This window comes from Betta splendens, chromosome 2 (genome assembly GCF_900634795.4).
Source record: "Betta splendens chromosome 2, fBetSpl5.4, whole genome shotgun sequence".
Classification (NCBI taxonomy): domain Eukaryota; kingdom Metazoa; phylum Chordata; class Actinopteri; order Anabantiformes; family Osphronemidae; genus Betta; species Betta splendens.
In genome coordinates this window covers 25,347,616-25,363,449 of record NC_040882.2, presented here as the reverse complement: position 1 = coordinate 25,363,449, position 15,834 = coordinate 25,347,616, and the positions used below count along the sequence as shown (strand labels likewise).

Below are 15,834 nucleotides of genomic sequence, written 5' to 3'. Positions count from 1 at the left end.
TCTCCAAGTTGTATTTTGCTAGTGCTTGATGTAAGGCTGCACAAGGTTTGCACGGAGTCTCGCTACATGTCGTTACACCAGAATCCATACGTGCGTTAAAACTGCACTTCTGACAGAACGGGAACGAGTTATCTGAGGTCAAGGATGCGTCGAGCCGCGCCGCTCTATATCTCACCCCACAGCTGCTGCACAGCCGCTCCCGCAGCCTCTGCTGATGTTGGAGGCCATTTAATGTGGCTTCTTTGACAGTAACTCAACAAAAGTAGCAAACACAAACAAATAGCAGACAGCTATTGTTGAGCTTGTTTCCAAACAGTATGAATCACCAGCCTCGGTACAGCTCAATCTCCCGCCACCCACAGAGTGCTGGATGGTGCCTCATCATCATTTGAGACCGTGGGTAGGGAAGTTTATTGCAGAACACCTCAGCGTTTCAGGAAACCCGTCCACCCACCAAGTCCTCCTCCCATCCCACGCCGGTCCTTCCCCGCCCCTCCCCCTCCCCCACCGGGGCCAACGCCAGTCGGAGCCGAGACAGGTGTCTTATCTCCATCGCGCAGCACAAGCACGGCCAATCTTGCAGGAAGATGGCGACTGGAATGTGACAAATCCATCTGTCCTGGTTTGAATTTGTATGCTAATTTGAAGTAATAGCCCCTCTGGTGACAGTGCAAGGGAACAATTCAATCATGCCATCTATGACAGTTGCTTCCCAGCCTTCCCTGTGATATGGAAGTATATGCACAGATCGCCGGGTTAGGCGTGATAGATTGGTGGCGTAGGGGAGACGTGGCATGTAGACTGCATGTTTAAAACGTGCTGCCACTCTCAAATGAATCACGTGCTGTGGGAGCACGCAGCCGCTACCTGTTGGGAAACTACATTTGACGTGACCTGTTTCCCCGACGCGTTGCCCTCCTGAACGTTCACCCAGTTTCTCTGCAGCCTTTCCTGAGATACGCCACCGTTAGAAATACCCCCACATAAAAATCCCTCTAACACAATTGTTACATTGTCGCACTGAATTATCTCAAGCTGTTGATGTGATTCAGTGGAAAAAAAGCTTTCATGCATCACTGGGCAGAATAAGAAACAGATCAAAGGATGCAGCAGACGCAGGCACGGGCGTAAGAACCCGCAGAGCTGTGCTGTTTCCAGAAAGCATCTGCCTGTAGCCTTTGTGATTTCTCTTGTACCTCGGCACCTCGTAATCTTTAAATTAATCTATGGCACAGGACAGATTAGGGTTGATGGTGACAGATAAGGCTAAAAGAACAAACCTGCTTCATTGTGCTCACGTCATTCTTTTCCGGAACCTCCAGATTGGACCTGCTTTCAAAGGCGATCGTAGATGTTTTATTCTGAGAGTGTGAACCTACATGGTTCCTCCAGTCGTGTTATGGATCCCGCTACGACTTCTCTGCAGCAGAAGGAGACGCACAGCGCTGGGCCCATTGACCGCACTTCAAACGGCTGCAGACCATGCGTGGAAGAAAACGCCTGTGATCAAACGAGGCCGCCGAAGAAAAGTGATGAACAAAAGGCCCGAACGAGTGTACGTCATGATAAATCGTCTGCTGAGAGACAGCTCTGCAAATGAGCTCTGCTAGCTGCCCTCCTTGTGGTTTGTAGTGAAGTGAAAGACTTTGTGCTGCATGTGCCTATTATTATATTATTACTGGCTCTACTGTGGTGGAACAACCCTTACAGCCATTTTAATAGTTACCACTGGGCCAAACAGCCGATGTGTGTGATTCATTCTGTGATAAAAATCATGAAATAAAAGTTGGCGATTCAGTCAAAATGTTTAAAAAAAAGTTTCCTGTACAATTATGTGTCACTAGGCAAGAAAGGGTTAAATGCTGTTTCAGCTCTCAGTGAGGAGATGTTATTTAATCCAGAGTCAGTTGCAGCTGATGTAAACACGATGCTGGGAGGAACTGATTCATGTCCATTCCTCTATAATGAGAATTATTCACCGCCAGACAAAAGTCCTCTTGGTAATAAAATGTGCAGAAACATAAAAAAACCCAGTTGGGAAGCAATTTCCGGTGTTTCATGACACAATTAATCAGCTGCACATTGAACAAAAAAGGGGCACGAAAATATAAAAAAGTCTTTCTGCAACTGATTAGTTTCTTTGTATTGCTCCATTTTCAGTGGCACCTGATTTGGGAATAACATCATGTAAATGTGCCTCTGGCTCTAAGGTGCAGCGGGCTGCATCATGTACCTGTCAAACCATGTACGAAAGGAAATTGGAAATGGAAAAAAACACATGATTCCACATGAATCGGTGGTTTGGAAGTTTTAGATTCTTGAAATAATTATGTCTGCAGTTTAACTGTATTTCAGTCTTGCATCAGCAACAGGTTGTTACAAACTTTCTTCCAGCATTCATCCCCCCATTGTCCAGGTGTTTACATTTTTAATATGCTTTATATTTATTCTACATAAAATGTTAAACATTTTGAATTTAGTTGACAACACAGTTTGTCGACATTTCCAACTTTGGCTCCACTTCGAGGAAGCCAGAACATCAGGGCTAAATATAAGACCGTCACATTAGAACTTTTTGTAAGGGAACCCACAATGCATTGCTGCACAGGTGAATTAAATTAGTGGAAAACATTTAAGGTAATGTCGCCCACAGACCGCAGAACTGACGGTGGTGCGACCGCCGCACATTTAGCACCTAGTCATGAGTCTAACGGGGATCATTACACCCTATTACATCGCGTTGGGCGAAAGCTGGCGGCCGAAAGCTGCCCGCGGACCCCACTTTGGAAACCGTCACCTTCGACAGCATCCCACTCAGTTTTTTGGGGGAAGGCGCTCACGTGACAGGTGAAGCAGCAGCCGGCGCGCCATCGCTGCTCGTCTGATCGCTTCCACGGCGCCGGACGGAGGCGAGGAGGAAGCGCGAGGAAGCGGAGCGGCAGAGGCGCGGCAGAGGCGCGGACGCTGCGGGAGGAACGGCGGACGCTCGTCGAGGCTCGAATCAATTTGCACGATCTCCGTCTGCAACACAGAAAGTCCGCAGACTCCGCCGCCCGGCACGCACGCACGCACGCACGCAGGCAGGCACGCGCGCGCGCAGCATGGACGGCTGTGCCCGGAGCGAAGACGAGCCGTTCTCCTCCTGCCTGCTGAACCTCACCTGGGAGAGCTGCTACGAGCAGGTAGGACGCGAGCGTCGTTACCGCGGCGGAGCGCCGTTCGGCGCGCGCGCGCTCTTACGCACGGCGGGCGAGGGCAGGAAGCAACTTCGCCAACTCAATTTGGGATAGAACGGACGAAGCCACGGGCACGCGCGTGTTTTGGCGATCTGTCGAGCAGGTGACGCAAACTTTTGCTCCTGGACGTTACAGTTGTAATGAAACGGTGGAAGGTGCAGACTGGGCGCCGCCGGCGTCTCCAAACTACTTTTTTTTTAAAAGGTTGCCTTCCCGAACTTCCCCAGCTCAAACATCTCGCCCTTAGAAATCAATAATGAATTAACCTAGTAGACAAAATAAATCTCATGCCAGGAATTTTATCAATAAATTACAGGCAAACACAAACTTAGCATTCCTTTGAAGCAGCTCGGATGCGTCATCTTCAGTATTATTTGGACTCTGATGTTTTTCACGCTGAGATCATAACACACACACGCGCACGCGCGCACACAAACGCAGGCCCCTTTCATATCGCTGCATGCCGAGGTTGCCAGGTGTGTATGTGGGAATCAGGTAATACAAACTTGCTGATGCTGAAGCACTTTGATCCTGCAGTGTTATGGACCTGTTATCACGCAGCAGAAGAGCAGCAGCACTGGTGTCTGTTAGGAGATAATTACCTACCCCCCCTCTCCCCATGTCCCCCCCTCAAGCTTAATCAGTTCTGCCTTTAAAATACACTTATCGTGCTGTATGAAATCCCTCTTAATTCTCACATTCTAATTTGTGTGAGGAATGTGTGAGGCTAAAGTCATCTGCCACGAGAATGCCAATGAAATCATTCCCTATGAATGCTAAGAGGACTCACAGCTATTTAGCAATTTATGCTTTATGATTGATGCCAAAATATTTGTACAGTGATTTTTATGGTAATTTCCTTGAATGCCACCATGAGAGCTCAGGATATATTTATATATACATGATATTTATTTCTCTGTTATCAGTATCACGTTGCACAACAGTGGAGGAGGACATTCAAACAATAAATCTCCTGTGGTTTAGTGGGCTACCGTTTTGAATTACAAGCAATCACAAATTAAAGAGGATTAGCGCCTGCAATTGGCGGCGCTAAGAGTCGTATTGTAGCAGTTGTTTAGGCGCAGGAAACAAAAACCTCCCGAACAGCGTGATTCAGAACTGCAGCGTCATTGAGCGGCATTCAAAATGTCCAACAATTAAGCCGCTGGTGCTTTTTGCAGCAAAATGGCTTGTGGCACATCAGTGGAGAGACATTTAATTGGACAATCATGGGTTTCCAACGTAATCACAAATTCACACAACACTTCACAACTTTATTCCTAGAAGTAAAGTTTTAAATAAATGGTGCTAAGCATTGTGGGTGATGTTTGGGATTGTGGGTCACAAACCGAGGGCCACATGTTGTAGGAGCTGTTTCACCTGTGGCTTCCTTCATGGGATGAGGTTGGGAGGGGAGCCTCAATGGTCTGTAGGTGTTGGCTCCATCAATCCTTGGGGGTGAATTTAAAGCTTTCTTTAGCTTCTGCTTTAGGGAGTTTGGGACAAGCTGGGGATAAATGCTATTTAAAGGTGAATTCTGAGTTGCCGGCTGCTTTTACTGACTTGTATGGCTGGTTACGTAAGGGCTGTGTTTATAGTCTTCCGTCTCCCTCACGTCCTTGTTTTTATTTTTTAATTGTCCTGTATTTATTTTTAAGCAGGCGTCTGAAAGCAGGTCGTCTGCTCGGCCGGCGTGGTGTTAGCCGCTCACGTGTCCTCACTCACCCTCCTGCGTCCTGCGGCGGGCGGGCGGGTAAATAAATAAATAAGGAAGTAAAGGGAAATGTTGACACAGCCTGTCCTTGTGGCCAGATTATCCACTCATGCTTGAGCGCAGGGTAAAGGCCCTGCATTATTCAGACTGAGACACAGAGACGGGGGAAACTGTGGAAAAGCTCGGTTTTGCCGCGGGAGTGTGTGCGTTTGTGAGGGGTCTGAGCGCCGCCACTTTGGGGAACGGGATATTCAAGATGAGGAGCTGAGGGTTTTTTTCTTTCTCCCTAATTATCAAATTAACTCATCGCCCCCGACTTTACTCCGTCTCCCTTCCTTCGTTCCCATCGCTGCCTCCAGGGCCTCTGTCCGTGGTGCTGAAAGTTTCATCACACATCGTGTGCGTGTCTTTTTAAAATTCTAGGCTCCGGTCCCCGTCCGGGCCCTCGTCGCTCTTCAAAAGCAATGTATTCAGTTTGTCTGGACAAAAAGTGTGCCAGCAACTTGGCAGTTCACCTCAAACGGGCGAAGCCTGTCATTCAAGGGGTTTTAAGGAAGCCGCAGGTCACCGCGTGCAGGAGCTGGGCCTGTCACCGCTTTAACGAGCAGCGCGTTGTTCCTTTGCAGCATATTGCCAGGACATGGACGGGTAATTATCTCATCAGGACTGACTTACTCACCACTGACCTACTAACCGTCTGCCACAGCTTTACTGCCATATATTTGCATGATATAAACGGATGGTCTACTGTACGGGGCCCATACAGTGCGTATTTACATACCAATGAGAGGCTTTGTTGCTGTCTTTAGTTTGCGTCTGTCTCATGTAAAGGTTCAGCAGCTGCGGCTGAAACCTGAAGCTAAGCTGACGTGAGCCAGCAGAGGGAGCAGCGAGCTTTCCTTCCCTGCGGGACTGTAACATCGGTCACATGTCATGTGAACGCTGGGCGCGATCCCGTCGGACGATCGTTGGACGGAGGAGCTCGTTCCGTGGAGACGCTTCCGCCGCCGTCGGATCATCGGCGGCTCCTGCCGATGGTTCCCCTCCGGTCGCCGCCGCGCCGGCGAGGCCAGTGCGGCCGCTGCACACAACCCTCTTTGATTATGTGTGGGAAAATGTCTTGCTCACCGCCGACAAGCTGTTGATACCTCGCGAAATCTCAGATGAAAGGAAATGCAACTTGGACTGTGAAGAATCCTTGCCTTCTCACCGGGAGGTAAAGGTTCTCTCTCCGACTCTGAATTGTACGTCTGAAGTGTTATCAGTTGCAGCTGAGGCGGAGGGCCCCGGTGGCAGAGCCGAACCCCTGCGCTTTTGATCGCACCAGCAGCGTCTGTAAACAAGTATTTTCCCACCTCTCTCTCTCTCCCTCCCTCTCTCCCCTCGGTCGTCCTCCCCCACCTACGTGTCTGGAGGGGGAGGTTCCTTTGATTATCTCCGCTGCAGATTAATTGCTTTTCTTAACCTCTGCACAGACGTGCTCCTCCACCGCCCCAGCGCCGCCGCGCGTGCCCAGATGGGCCCCTGCCAGGAGGAAAAACAAACCACCCCATGCTTCTATCTGCGTACCTTCTCCCAATTACTGACCTTCATCCCTTTTCTTTCACCTGATCTTATCATCAGCATTTACTTTGTTTGTTTTGCCAGTTGGTGCACTGCAGCATTCCCGGGCAGATTCGGAGGCAGACTGAGCCTGTGTGAGCTGAGGTGAGACGTTTGTGGGTTAAAAGACGAAGAGGTCGGTTATTAAACGCATTTAGTTTTTCTTGTTCCTTCATTGAACAGATTTCGGCCCTCAGTCGTTCTGGCCGAGCCACTTTTCCCCTCATTTCCATCTTGAGACACGTGTGACTCATGTCTCTAAAGGTCCCAGCTCCTGCCTCCCAACGCTCTCATCCTCAGACCTTGGCCTTTTTGCTTTAGGTCAACCTGACGGCACATTCAGGCGCCGTCGCAGTGATTTATATGAGGACTACTGTACACTCAGTGGCACAGAGAACAGTTGTTAAATATTCACAGGAGTCAGAAGAAGCTCTATTGGTGACGTATTACATGAAATCGTTGCAGTAGATAAATTCAGAATTTAGTCGTAGCCTAAAGGTCCTGGCAGAGCCGCGCTGGAACAGAACCTGCTTTGGCGGTTTGAGCTTCCATAATCCATAACTGTGGGTTTTGGTGTTGGTCTCCTTCCAGACAAACTTCTCTTATAACCTAATCTTTGCATAACTGTTTGACATTACTGTGAGTGGCTTAAGGTTTTTTTTTTTCGGGGGGGGTGCAGCCTAATTGGTTCAGGTGTTTGATGCAGAGCACTGTGGGGCTCCAGCCCAACACACACACACACACACACACACACACACACACACACACACACACACACACAGCATTTGCATGTGAGACACACACTCTGACTCACTCATTTACTCACTAACAGGCTAGACTCCCTGGACTGTACCGTACAGTATGGTGCTGCTGATTTTCCCCATCAGCAGAAAGCTGGGATGAGCTGAGCTAATTGAGCTGGGAGCCCCGACGGGGGAACTGGGCCCCTTCACGCGCCGCGCCGCCTCGTCACTTCCTTCCTTTATCCACCACATTCACATCTCACCAGTCCGTGCTACAGTGTTTCAGGCAGATTGGTACCGATCCGATTGGAACCGCTCCTATAAACACCTCCCACTATGATGAACCAGCCGTAGCCTCGGCCCGTGTGCTGAACACTGTGCTCACCGTGACCGTGGGCATTTCTTTCCACCTTAAGCAGAATCACAAGCCAAAATGGACCAACCGCCCTGTGTGTTTCACAGCCGAGCGGCCGACAACAAAGCAGATTACCTGATCTATTTGAGGGTTATTAAGACGTTACATGCGTCCGATGGGCCCTGGGAGGCCGCTCGTAAAAGCCCCAGCAAGCTGGCGACTGCGACTTGTTTCCTTCTTTTAGTTGCACTCGGGGACTGATTATGGTCAGACGAACGGCCTTTACCTGGAAAGTCACTTTCACTTTCTCGTCCGCCATTTGTTAGTGTGGCTAATGTCTCATTAAGTCCCACAGAGGGGAAATGATGTGCTCTTTGGGTGAAGGTTAGGCTCTTCGCTGATCACGAGGCAAAAAGAGACTGATTATCGCAGCACGCGCTCGTCTCGGCCTGCGTCTTTCACAAGTCCTATTTGTGTTCCTGCCGGAGCTGCTTCATTACCCATAATCAATTTGCCCTCCCTCCTCCTCCCGCAAATAAGTTAAAACATTTGGGCTAAATGATGAATGCCTTATCACTGTTGCGCGGCGTTCTGTGGGAAGGAGTGGCCGGCCAGAGGGTGGGGGGTAAATTTTATATTATCAAGGAGATGATTACGAAGCAATCATGAGCCGTTTCTGGTAAAGTGGTAAACAAGCCGAGGGTTTGTGCACTTTCCCAAAGAGTAATTAAAGGTCGCTTTGCATTCAATGCATCAGTGTTTCTTCCTCCGCTCACTGACCAGCTCTCCGAAGAGTAAGGGGCCGAATCCAGTACGGAGGAGTTCAGCATTCTCTGAATTGTTTCTCTGTTGTGTTTTGGTTTTTTAGCTTAGCTGTTATTGGCAGTTGTGCTAATTCCCATTTGGAAAACTCTAAAGCGCTCGTCCATCTTTTCCTTTTGGCTGTTTCTGACAGCTGTGCCGAGCGGGAGTGTTCGCAAACATGGACGACAACCCCATGATTTGCCTTTAACGCCAAGTGAGAGACAAGTGAGCTCATTGATTGTTAGTGACTGTGACATGAATTGATGCTGAATTAGACGCCTCTCGATTTGCAGAATTCGACGTAGGAATTCAATCAACCTTTTGTCCGAGTAACAACAAAGCTCAGGTTTGTATTCAGTGAGCGTTTGAGCCTAAACGTTGTGCGGATGCGCTAAGGTGATGTTGGTGTAAATTGCAGCTGCTGCATTTTGAGGATTCTGGCAGTTTAAAATGTTGAAACGGTCACTTAAAGTGTTTCTCGGCTTCCGTCTCCGTTTCCAATGATCCGTCTAAACAGTCTAAAGCTTGTAAAGGAGCACAAAGACCCGTTGCCTCATCAACGCGTCCAAGCCGCATCTATAACTTAGAAGCCTGAGGGCGTCGCGTCGCGTCACGCCGCTGACGTGCGCCCGTTACTCCACTTGTCACGACACTAGAATCAGTCAATTATCCATGGAATCGATCAGCGTAACCCCACAGACAGTCATTTAAAGGAGCGATCAATCTGCATGAGCGTCTCCTCGCCGTTGTCCGTGTGCAGGGTTGCACGCGTGGGCGCCGCAGGTCGGCCCCTGATGGATCCACTCTGCTCTGATTTATGGCTGTTGATCGGCGAGTGCGTCTGCAGTCGACCTCTCGTACTGGTTGCCGCCGCTTCCCGTGATGCGCGAGGAGCCGCACGCTGCGTTTCACGACTTGCCTCGCGTTCAGCTGATCTGTGACCTGAACACAACTAGTGCGGATATGAATGCTCCGCTCCTCTGAGTTCATTAGTGTATTACCATTAACCGACCCATAACTCCCGGTCGCCAGCGTCCTGGCAGGAACACGGGGACGCCGCGTCCTCTGCACCTGATGACACGCGAGCTTTATCACGCCGAGCAGAGACATGGTCACCTTACCCCAGGCCTCATTGTGACAGCCAGCAAGTCACTTGAGAGCACCATTGGAAATCGATAAACCCTCGCTCTTGAATTGTTGGAGAATAAAAAAAGCTTCCCTGTGTACGGCATCACATCATCAGTCTGGACAACCTGACTTTCATTTATTTTCGCCTTTTACTCTCGTCCTCGCTCTCCAGCACCTTCTCCTCCGCTGGAAGTGCTGGCTGTTTGGTTACGTAACGGGAGGCGGCTGGGTCTTTATTTTTGGGAGGCGACCTCTTTCATATGCATTGGAGCTGTTCCTGGAAACTTCATGGCGCTTAAGGCGTTTGTGTCCCACCTCAGGCGCCACTGCTACAGCCGCCTCATACGGATGCATGTGTTGTGCTTTCAGACCTCAGACGTAACAAAAAACAACAAAACAACGAAGCTCATTTGAATCTATTAATTCTCTGTGCATATGAATACATTGAAATATAGATGTGATTACCTGCCGAGACTAAACCCTGAGAACGCTCTGAACGCTGCCGAAAGTGAAAATTCTCTGCTGTCCTGCTAATTGTTTCCCTTCAAGGTGCATGCGAGCACGTTCGCACTAGAATGCTGATCAAAGCCTGACGACGGTAACACAAATATCTGGCAGCGAAGGCTCGAAAGCTGCCAAACAATTAAAAAAACACATAGTTGTGCAAAGGTTTCTGGACAAATACTTAAGTCTCGTTGCGTAGCGAGACCAGTCGCGTTCATCCCCTCGTCCTCACTGGTGAAAGGCTGTGGTCCGGCAGCTCGTTCCCAGCTGCAGCCTGTCTGTCTGCTACCTGATGGAGGCGGCGGCTCCAAACCTCTGATTAGCCTCTCTGGCTAATGAAGTGCTCCGGCCACCGATGGTGATGGAGGGCCGGCGCTGCAGCTGTCCTTCGTCTGTCATTTGCCTGATTTGTGCCCTTTATGCCATAATTTGTGCCATAAAACATATAAATAGGCGAAGGTAGCACGGCGTTTATGGCTCTCATTAAAGTGACAGAGAATGTGTTGAACAGCGGCTCGGTTTTAATTATGAAAAAGCGAAGGGAGCGCGTAGGAGAAGAGATTCCTGGAGACTCTTGGAGAGAGGACCTAATTATGACAGTGTTGTGGTTGTCGCCGCGGCTGATTGTTGGTTTGCCTAATTATTTATGTCGGTGACTGTATTAAAATTGAGAGGACGTGAACGGTGATGCAGCGGGAGGACGCTTTTCCCACTTGTGCCGTGTTTAGCTTCCTCATTTTCATTTTTGAGGCTGAGCAGATGGACCCGCTCCGTTTGACCTACGCACCGGCATCGACGTGCATGCGGAGCTTTACAGCGCTGCTCTTCATGCCCGTTCACGTTCGCAGCCATCTTTGAGACGTTCTCCCTTCTCTGGGTGTTTGTTTCCTTCTGTCTGTGACTCGCCTGCACTCGCTCGCTCCTCCGGTTTCTCCCAGGGGCATGTGGATGGTGCATTTGAGCAGATCACTTCTGATTAGTGGGGGTGCTTTAAAAAACGCCCGTAGTGTTTTTCTCCAAACAAACAGTGTTGTGGTCTCCCCAGGGAAGACTGCCATTCTCTTAGCAGAGCACAGCCCCTTAAAGTTGTTTTATCTCCCAAGTGCTGTTAACTTTTAAAACTCTGTGCCTTGTTTTGCTGTATTTACTCCCATCGAGTGAGATTATCACGTACATGGGATGGCAAACAGCAGGAATCAGCATCACCTAGTCTACACAGGACGGGGGTTTAGTTAAAATCTGTAACAGCCTCACAACATCCACTCGCTGTCACTCAATTCTCACGGCACATTTACATATAAAGTGTCTGATAAGCATATTTGCGTTTGGACGATGCACGTTTGCACAATTTATGTTGAAATCTGGCTTTGTTTTGAATGAATTGTAATCCTATGGCATTTTGCATGAGGAGAGGCAAGGTGAAGGAAGACGCGGGGGGGAGGGGGCGCTGGCGGCCGCCTCGCCTCCGTTCGGTCGGGAGGATTTACGGTTTGAGTGTGTCGAGCCATCAATCAATGGAGGCTCACTCCAAGGACAACTTTGTCTCTTTATGCAATTTGTACAACTGTCCAGTCAAATTGATTCCTTAACCAGGAGCCGTCCGGCTCAAGAGAACATCAACCTCTGTGGTTTTAATAAATCAAACTGTGTGTTATACAGCTGTTGACGATCGTTGGCCAAACTCCAAATGCAAAACAAAGTGGGTGGAAAAAAAAACCCAACAAGATTAAAAAGGGAGCAGAAGTGATTGATTAAAAGCAGCGAGTGAGGATTGATGCTGGCCAGTCGCCGTGACGAGTGATTGCTTCACTTAGTCCTTCATGGAGCCGTTCAGCGAATCTCAGTGATTTCTGCCCGATTAGTAAGTTTTGCAGCTTTTATATGGTTCTGATTTAATAATGATGAATGCCAGTGGCGATCCTAGAGTCTGCTGGGGCCCTGGGCAACAAGTCACCCGGGGCCCCTGAGATTAACCCTTTATAAAGCTTTGAAGCAGATTAAAGCAGATTCTCACTAGCATTTTGTATTTTATTTGTTCATATAAGTTTTGAATGTCTAATGTAGTGATAAAACAGTGCATTCATATTTAACTTCACAGCTTCCCTTTCTTCAAGAATATCAGTACTTTCTTACAAAGGGGTGACAAAGTTAAAATCGAGTTTACCGTCTGATCTTAATACGCACTTTTGCCAGACGGTTCCTCTTCAATGAATTCCCCGCATGTGCTGGAGAAAGGAAACCCGCTCCCATAATTTCCTGCTAAGCACGAACGTGGGCTCCTTCCGTGTTGACTCTGTGGTGATTTGGGACGTTTAGCAGACAATAGAGTGATTACAGGAACAGGCTGTACATTTGAATAATTGATGCCGTAAATCATGCGCAGCTTTTCAGAATGCACAATGATCCCCCTTATCCTTCACCCTGACACACACGCGGTGCAGATAGAATGCATGCGCGGCCTAAAATATTCCATTTGTGTACAAACACCTACGATCAACTGCTGTGACTCACTTGGGTGCAGTGATCTCATTAATGCGTGAATAATAAAAATAAAAAGGTCCAACGTTAATGACACATGATGAATGGCGCAGCGGCGGGAACGTCTCAGCGTTGCTTTTAATATAATCTTTGAGATTTTAGATTAGCATCACCTCATTTTTCTGCTGTGGAAATCAAATCCAGAGGAACATTTTTCTTCCCTTCCTCCGACTGAAATAACTCCAAACATAAATATGGAAACAAACTGAGTCAAAGATTACCTAATGGAGCATGCGTCAGTGCAGCGCGTCACCAGCTTTATATAGAGTAGTGCTCAGTGGCAAGATTTTGAAAGTGCTGAAACGATGTAATGTACTAAATGGAAAAACTGAGATTAAGACACAATTGCTCAGGTTTGACAGCTGGCACAAGACTCGTCACGTCTATATGAAGAATGTCTGAGCCTGAACATGGGTTTGATTCAATTTGATCAAACGGCAAAATGATGTCAACGTCGCTGCTGTTTGAGTGAGTGAGTGAGAGAGAGAGAGAATAAACATCAAATTACCTTCATGTATATTAATTAGATGAGCCTGAGCTTGGCTTAATATGGTATTGAAATGATTTATAATTAAAATTATTACTATTATTATTATAAATGTATATTGATCACATATTTGGGAAATTGTCCTTTTTTTAAGCCACAAGTTTCAAGTGTCTTTAAAAATAATGATTTGTGACGTTTCTGAAAAATATTTTATTCAAACTGTATCAACCTTTATATTTACCCAGAAGCACTGACGTGTTTCAGATCATAACTGCTGCATTTTCAAACCAGACTATTATATCGTCATCATCGAATAAGCTGCAGAATAAACCTCAGCAAAGTCACAAAACATGTTTAAAATGGGATAAAAGACTGTGGATGGACGGATTTCTATGTTTCATGCTCCGCTGCATTAAAACATCCCAGTCCCGTTGCACCTGATTTCTCTGTAATTGGCCTCTGAGGGCAGATTCGATTAGGCGCTGCCTGTGTATCCCATAACCTCCTCTTGTACCAACTAGTCCTAAACTCCTGTCCGGGGCCAGAGGAGTTCACGGGGGACAAATGAACAATTCATGGCGCCAGCTGTGCTCCGATCCCAGTCAACAGCTCCTTGCTGCACCCCCTGGCAGGAAACGACAAAAAACAAGAGAGTTGGATCAAAAAAAGCCTGGGTCGGGACAATTGGAGAGCAGAGGTGCCATTCTGAGCGATCCCCGTTTGAAGGCTGTGGGCTCGGCTAAAGTGTGATGTCCGACCGCTCGCCTCAGAATAGCTTTTTGTGGCTCCTGTCGAAAGCCCTGGACATCACAGCTAGTGCTGCCACTTCTGGCTCCATTAGAAACTTGGTCTTTGTTCAGCCGGGCCTCTCGCTGCTTATTTGACATTCTGCTCACCTGTGCATTGGCCAAGCACGGCATTGTGCTGCTATCGATTGTCCGGGACCGGGCCGGCCGGCCAGCCGTCGGGCCGACGGGCGGGCGGAGGAGGAGCGCAGCCGGCAGGCGATCGCTGACATCACTCACGAAAGCAGCGCCGGCCTCTCCTTCCGCTTATCGATGGCTTTGGAAGTGTATTAAGAGCGGCCTGATTCATTGAGACGCGCCGGCATCTCCCCGCGCGCCCGAAGGGCACGGTCCAGTCTCAATTCCTTTCCTTGCAAACAGGGCTTATTTACTCAGCCGCTAAGCGAGGCGGTGATGGCGGCTCTGACAGACAAACAATCTTATGATGCAGCCTTCATGTCGAGACGACGCTCCCCTTCCTCCCTGCAGAATGTCTCAGTCACTTGTCAGCGCTTCCTCCCCAGCCATGGGCCCTGTTGACACAGGAATCCGTCACTCCTCACACGGGGGAAAGCGGGACGTGTTGGCGGCCATTACTATTCATGAGGCAACGTGATCCACTCTGTCACCGGTTGTCAGCAGGAGGTGTCGGTCTGAACCGCTGCTTCCTCTCCTCTCTTTATCAGCCAGGGGTGGCTAATGAGAAGCACCAGGTTAATACCACCACTAGAACAGCAATGCCTTTAAACCTCTTAATTCATTGAGACACCGCTAATTGAAACCCATGTGAACTACACTCTGGACACCATCCATTTTCATGCCACCGCTAAAAGGGAAACGTGTGTATGCGCTTTGATTGAATTTTTGAAACCGATGCCAGGATTAGCTCACCTTGAGCCGGATCATTTGCTTCCGTAGCAAAAATTCTTAACACTGCGCATAATGGCCATCAATCCAACGCTAAGTCCTGACAGCCACAACGAAACGTACTTAGAACCAGCGCAGACGCGCGGCATCGAACGTAACCAGCTTTGGATGTTCACAAACGTCTCGGTCCAATTACACTTGGGGTAAACAGCAGCCGCGACGCAGACTACAACCACCTGCATGGAGGCGAGGCGTCAGTCAAAGCGGGTCTTCGTTCCACCGCTGTCAGACGTGACCGACTCCTCCTGCTTTGAGGGTTTTTAATTAGCATGCGATGAACAGCGTGGGCTCGTTGGTGCCTCCACCTCCTCCAGCCTCCATGTTGATTCTTACAGTCAAGCCCCCACAGACTGTACCCTCACTCCTGTGGACGCCCGCTCCGTGTGTGTGTGTGTGTGTGTGTGTGTGTGTGTGTGTGTGTGTGTGTGTGTGTGTGTGTGTGTGTGTGTGTGTGTGTCTGTGTGTGCCCAGCACAGTGCATGCGCTGCTGTCGTTGATGCATCTCCTGCTGCACCAAAGGCTATTGCCTAATGATGGCGGCTCATTGCTGGTAGCTTAGATGTAGCTGTAAATATTCAAATGAGCCTCCGTCTGTCGATGGCGTGAGAGATAACTGGTCCATCTTTTACCTGCCCCTTCTTGTGTGCGACAGCAGGATAGATGTCGTTGACGGCGTCATCGACCCCCCTCCTCCCCCAAAAGTGCTTGATTCGCCGGCATAAATTTCAGCCGACACACATCCCTCGTCCCGCCTGCAGAGGCGAATGCTTATTCATTTACCCGTTTGTCATTTCAGTAGTTATTTTATGGTGGTGCTGTATTAATTGAACTGCTTCTACTGCACAACAATTCAAGGCCCGGTACATCTATTACGGAGCGACTGCGCCGGAAACGCCGCTGAACGGGCTCACAAATCAGCCTGAGCTGAGAGGGGAACCTGACAATAATGTAACACAATCGCACTAATCTTTCATTTAGAATGTGCTCCTTTCTCAGCCGCGCGAGGAAAAT

The 15,834-nt window shown here is 48.8% G+C and overlaps 1 protein-coding gene across 3 annotated transcripts in view; it reads left to right on the top strand.

Annotated features, from left to right (window-relative positions):
- The first annotated feature begins 2,728 nt into the window (after positions 1-2,728).
- The window catches only part of ppargc1a (peroxisome proliferator-activated receptor gamma, coactivator 1 alpha), a 191,118-nt gene continuing 178,012 nt past the window's right edge, over positions 2,729-15,834 (top strand). Inside the window, exon 1 of one of the 3 annotated variants that reach the window (XM_029143087.3) lies at positions 2,729-3,182. In XM_029143087.3, coding sequence (XP_028998920.1) covers positions 3,102-3,182 — 81 coding nt within the window. In that variant the 5' untranslated portion in view covers positions 2,729-3,101. The remainder of the gene's footprint in view (positions 3,183-15,834) is intronic. The other 2 variants (XM_029143090.3, XM_029143094.3) reach the window with 2 other exon arrangements.